At 36.6% G+C, this 6,000-nt stretch overlaps 1 protein-coding gene across 4 annotated transcripts in view; it reads left to right on the forward strand.

Annotated features, from left to right (window-relative positions):
• The window catches only part of TTC13 (tetratricopeptide repeat domain 13), a gene marked incomplete at its 5' end in the record, with an annotated part of 29,078 nt that extends 23,345 nt beyond the window's left edge, over nucleotides 1-5,733 (forward strand). For 3 of the 4 annotated variants that reach the window (XM_083496684.1, XM_083496686.1, XM_083496687.1), the window contains 6 exons: nucleotides 215-324; nucleotides 1,157-1,292; nucleotides 3,096-3,175; nucleotides 3,679-3,757; nucleotides 4,765-4,844; nucleotides 5,573-5,733. In XM_083496684.1, the coding sequence (XP_083352810.1) occupies nucleotides 215-324; nucleotides 1,157-1,292; nucleotides 3,096-3,175; nucleotides 3,679-3,757; nucleotides 4,765-4,844; nucleotides 5,573-5,684 (597 nt within the window). In that variant the 3' untranslated portion in view covers nucleotides 5,685-5,733. The remainder of the gene's footprint in view (nucleotides 1-214; nucleotides 325-1,156; nucleotides 1,293-3,095; nucleotides 3,176-3,678; nucleotides 3,758-4,764; nucleotides 4,845-5,572) is intronic. The other variant, XM_083496685.1, reaches the window with a different exon arrangement.
• Nucleotides 5,734-6,000: the final 267 nt, after the last annotated feature.

Genomic DNA, 6,000 nt, shown 5'->3' on the forward strand with positions numbered 1-6,000 from the left:
GAAAGAAACCTTGCCATAGTTTTGGCCACATGACCTGGAAGCTCTCTCGGCCAATAAAGCGAGATGAGCGCCGCAACCCCAGAGGTGTCTGCGACTGGACCCAATGGTCAGGGGTCCCTTTATCTAGTTATGTAGTATAAAGGAAAGCTGAAATTGTCTTAACTGTAATATGGAACAAACAAACAAAATCCACTTTTTGATATTTGTTTGAAAGCAGCTCCACAGTAAAACAAGAGATGGATTCACGGTCAACACCAAAGTCCCAAGCCTCAAAGATCCAGGAAAAGAGTATGATGGATTTACTATCACCATAACAGGAGATAAGTAAGCTAAGTTTCTATTTTATATCATGTAAACTACAGGCAAAAGCTTACTAGTCTTTATTTTAATTTTTTTTAAAAAAAATAAATTGAAGACAGTGTTATAGCAGTCAAAGGTTAGGCAGATTTCAAATATGCTTGGTTTTCCTTCTGTAGTAAACTTTGTCAGCAAAGCTGCATTTTATGTGCTTCAATGTGGTATTAAATTAATATATTTACACCCATATAATCCATGCAAACATGTCCTAACAGCTTGTAAGTTGTATACTCTTATTATAGTTTTATCCTTATCCATATTGGAAGCTTCTCAGGTATACAGTTTGGATGGCACATGTTACCCACCCTTGTTCTTGCTGCTTATGCTCCCCAATTAATATACTATTATAACAACTCTTCTTCTGTGAAAAAGGGGGGGGGGGATCAAAGCAATATTCTGTATTTTTCCTTTTCAGGGATACTCACTAAATTTTTATATAGGCAATGTAGTAGCTAAAGGGTACGTTCCACCAGGTCCTGCTTCTGCCCATTCATAATCATCTCGCCATATTTGTGCGAGTGTGTGTTTAAAAAAAGATTAAAAATATTACCAACTAATTAACAAAAATCTGCTTTTTCTTTTTATGTTGCTTTTTCAGTTTTGATATTTGGTCAAAAGCCAAAGTAACATTGCACTCATTTCTATATTCAACTGGAAATTATTGAAATACATTTTAGAGCAACATAACCAATCATATATAATCTGTAGGCATTTGTATGTGTTTGTTTGTTTATGTATGTGTTGTTGAATGTATGTGTTTATTTTAAAACATGCCTCTGATGTAGACATATATTTTCAGGATTGGGAACATACTATTTTCAGTTGAAACGCAGACAACAGAAGAAAGAACACAACTCTATCATGCAGAAATAGATGCTCTTTATAAAGACTTAACTACCAAAGGAAAACTACTTGTTTCATCTGCAGAATCTGGGGTAAGATCTTCCATTATGTAATTACTGTATTTTTCGCTCTATAGCATGCACCCGACCATAACACGCACATAGTTTTTAGAGGAGGAAAATCCGTAGGCATGCCACCCATAGGCATTCCCTCCATAACACGCACAGACATTTCCCCTTACTTTTTAGGAGGAAAAAAGTGAGTGTTATGGTGCAAAAAATACGGTAGTTTTTAGTATCATGAGCCCAAAAGGTCTAAGAGCACAGGCAGGCTGATACACAGAGAGATGTTTCTTCCAATATTTGCATCCCAAGGCATTTGTGAACCAACCTGTGATCACTGGTTGAAGGGTGGTATGGAAATTGTCATCATCACCATCATCATCATCATCATCATCATCATCATAGGCTTGGCATGTCAACATCAGCACCTTGAATTTTGTCTCAGAAGCATATAGGCAGCTTTTCAAAATGTTTCAACAAACCGTACCAGTTCACATTCTGTCAGCCACGTTCTGCTCCAGTTATAGCTTTTGTATCCCCTTCAAGGGCAACATCATGTAAGATGTTGCCCTTGATTTTCACATGTCAGTGTTTTTAGACCAACTTTCTTAGAGCCAAACTGGACACAATGGGTGGGTGGGGGGTTGTTGTTTCTGTTATTGTTGTTAATTTTTTGTATCTTTATTTAAGATGTTGTTATGGATGTTGTTTATGTGGAAATTGTTTCAATTTGGTTGTTTACTTTTTAATTTTTTGTTTATGACTATTTTTGTTATGTTCATCATTATGTATTTTTTCATGTTGTAAGCCACATTGAGCATAGTTTTAACTCTGGAAAGATGGCAAGCAAATAAAATTATGTATATATGTTAGTCCAAGCACACCACTGAAGTCACCTGAGCCTCAAGTGAGCGCTGGGTCAAGCACAACCCCAGACTATGCATCTAAAGCTATATGTCCAGCCAATTCTCAGACCTGAGAACCAACCTACCCATAGGACCTGTGTCTTGTCAGGATTCAGCCTCAGTTTATTGGCCCTCATCCAGCCCATTACTGCTTCCAGGCACCAGTCCAACACAAAGTATTAGTTAAAACACATGCCATCACTATAAAATATTTAAGAGATTACTCCTATTTATGGTTAAATGCAATGCATTGTTTAAACATTTTAAAATTTATTTTTGTTGGGCTGGATCCAGAGTGTCCTTTCTGTGAACAGCCTTTTTCCATTTGTGGAACGCACTGAGATACAACAGAAGCTCCCTCGGAAGGAAAAGGGAGGCTCTTTTCTCTCATTACCCCCAAATGCCACCTCCCACACAACGATGCCTTGTCCTCCCAAGAGCTATTGGCTAAAATCTGATCCCCACCCTACCTTCTTCCAGCAGGAATTCTGCTCACAGGAGCTCTGGATCCAACCCGTTTTTAAAATCTCTTATCTGTCCTTTCTGTTCCATTACTATTCAGGGTAACTCACAATCTGACACACACACCCGCCCCCAAAATTAACATGGCAGATTAAAAAAATGTTTTTTAGCACGGCTTGAGAAACAACCACATTATATACAAAGCTTAGAAGGCCTTAGCAAATGAAACATGTCTATATGGCTTACTGTCCTTTATACACCTTTTCCTGCTTGAATGCTGCCTCTTGTCATGCTACAACTACCAACTTAATAAAGAATTATACAGATAATAAAATACTGCATATTGCAGAATGAAAACAGTTTATTTCCATAAATTCCATTCATTTAATTTAATTTGCTTGGTGCATGCAGTTCTCTGTTGCTATTTTGATTTTTCATGTTAAATACATGGTTTTATTTTTCTTAGGAGTCGGATGCTGTGTGCAGTCTAATCCTGTCTCTCGTATATTATTTCTATAACTTAATGCCTCTGTCCAGAGGGTCCAGGTTAGTATCTTTCTTCTTATGTAATAACTGTATCCATAAAGATTACATTGTGCATAGTGATATGAGATCTTACCTTACCAGTTCTTCTTTCTCCTGCCCCAAGTCCTAAACACTTTTACATAAATGTTGGCAGTCATATTATTCTTGTGTGCATCTTTAATGAGAGAACATTTTCTCCATTTTGTGGTAGATGTATTTCTCATTTTGTATTTGACATGTTAAAACTTTAAAACTTGTCTTACACTCTGCAGTTTTTTAAAAATACACTTGAAAGTAACTCCTGTTGCACTCAATGCAGCTTACTTCTGTACAGGATTGCACTATTAAGCTCGATATAGCAATATTGAAATTAATACAGCCAGGTCACAAGTACATTGCATTGATTTTAAATATTTATGAAAATGGAGAATCTCTTAACCTTTAAAAGCAGTAAAATATGTTCTTGTGTTTCCATGGAATGCTTTGTGTGCATTTTATTTCTTCTGTTTTTGTTTGTTTCTCAGTGTGGTGGCTTATTCAATAGTCATGGGAGCTCTAATGGCAAGTGGAAAAGAAGTATCAGGAAAGATTCCAAAAGGAAAGGTACACTCTGAATAACCTGTGTCCAAAAAGTTATTTAAAGCATAATGTGGGGCTAGGTATGAAGTAATGCAGATGTTCAAGAAGCAGTTTGTGAATACCTGCAACTTCTCAAAAGATAAAGACATGTTATTTTGAAAAAGAAGTGAGATGTGTGAGAGAGCATTCTTGTTTCAATGTGAGAAGTAGCCCTATGGACTGCAAACTGTTGGTGTAGCAAAATAATTAAATAAAGCAGCAATCCTAATCTCAGAAGGTGATGTCCAGTGTTGTCTACCTGCAAATGGAATGAGCACCATTTGCAGAAGTTCTTCACCCTACCCTTTCCCCCTGACCTGCTCTGGAGGGTTAGGGTACCATCTAGAACTACTGTAACTGGAAATTTGCATTTGGCAGTGGGGTGGGGAATAGGAAAAGAACTTCCATTGCATGAGTGAACTTCCTCTTGTGCAGTGTTGGATATATCACCCAGTGGAACTTGCTTCCTAGTAAATCTATTTCCTAGATTTAACTATCATTAGGTAATGTTCCTGTTATTGTTCTTGGCAGATGCTAGAAGTGATGGCGTGTGTTGTAAATGAGATGATAGTTTCTATGCGATTAGGACAATAGTAGCTTCTCTTTATGATCAAATGAAGTTTTTCACATTTTTTGCTTCAAAATAGTTTGGAACTTTGTGTCTTGCAACAGGAAGCATCATCATCAATAATAATAATACTTTATTATTTATACCGCACTCATCTAGTCTCTTGTGATGATGGTTTTCTTTAAATTTTAAATCTCTCCCCCCCCCCCTTGAAATCATACTAGCCACTTCAGCCTTTCATTGTTATACCACAACTGCTAAAATAGCATATTTAAAGCAAACAAATCCAAAGCAATACAGTTCAGCTCTTCTCGTCTTCCAACTTCCATTACAAATACCTTTTCGATGGTGCTAAATGTGAGGGTATGTTCTGACAGTGCACTTATTTTTGCATTTAGTTGTTTATATTTAATGTGTGTTCCAGCTGATTGATTTTGAAGCTATGACAGCAGCTGGATCAGAGGCCTTCAGTAAAGTGGCAAAAGATTGGCTGAATCTGAAAAGGTAAAATTGTTAATGTTGGCTCAAGGTTTTGCATGTCCTAAAAAAAAAGTCCCAGCTTTCCTCAGAAAGGCAGTCTTTGTTACTTTGAAAAGTTGAGTTAACAGAAGAGTGCTTTCACAAATTCCAACTTATGGCAGCTATTGCATTTCACCCTCTGCCCATATATCTATGGCTGCTGCTTGTGACACTACTCAAATATACTTTGTGATAACAATATAGTTCTTGTTAAACTTAAAAGGCCTGGTTCCTATTATAAATTTAAGTAGTACTAAAGTTACATGAAGCAATAGACCCAAACTAGAAAGAACTGTTTGAATTTGGCACACCATAGAGGTCTGCATGTGTGGCATTTTACTCTCTAGCGGAAGGGAAAAATAACCTAATACATTAAATTTCTTTGTGGTTTTCTGGATTAGAACCATGGTGATAATTAGCTTCCTTCATTGATAGTTATCATCGCAATCTACTTAACAGTTCTTCTACAATATATGGTGTTAAATGTCTGAAATAATGAACCATACCATTGTGAAACTTGGTATTTTAATGCTAGAACATTTTGAAGACAAAATGCATAGGTAGTCACTTGCCCCAAAACTTGAGCAATAAAGTTCCAGTTGAGTTAAATTAGCATTTTTGGAGTGCTTAAGCAAAAATACAAAATATCAGGTTTATTTCAAACTTAAGTAATGGACTATGTTTCTATTAATATTTGCATTTTCCTTTTCCAGCATTTCGCCTTCTTACAAGAGTCTCCCACTGGTATCGGAATACTTTCCAACATTAAGAACCATGATTGAAGCATTAAGTACAGATTCAGCTCATTGCCTGAAAAGGCTTTAGTTGCTGTGTTAACTTACCTCAGTAAAGAGCAGTGACCACTTTTTTTGTATGTTGTTGATGGTGCAAGTTCTTTGTTCCCGATTATTTTTGTGGGTTCTAAATAATTGAATCACTTCCTTTTAGGAACCCAACAGAAAACAAAATCCTTTTCTATAACTGAGAATTATTGGATATATCCAGAAGAAATACAGCTGATTTCAGTGAAGAACCAGTTGCCAGAAGGCAAAAGTGGCAACACAGGGTGCTGCTCAACTAAGATTTACTCAGAGTAGACCCCAATTACTGAACATGACTTGTTTATTTCATTTGGTCTACT

The sequence above is a fragment of the Podarcis liolepis genome (assembly GCF_965112155.1).
Source record: "Podarcis liolepis genome assembly, chromosome: 3".
NCBI lineage: Eukaryota > Metazoa > Chordata > Lepidosauria > Squamata > Lacertidae > Podarcis > Podarcis liolepis.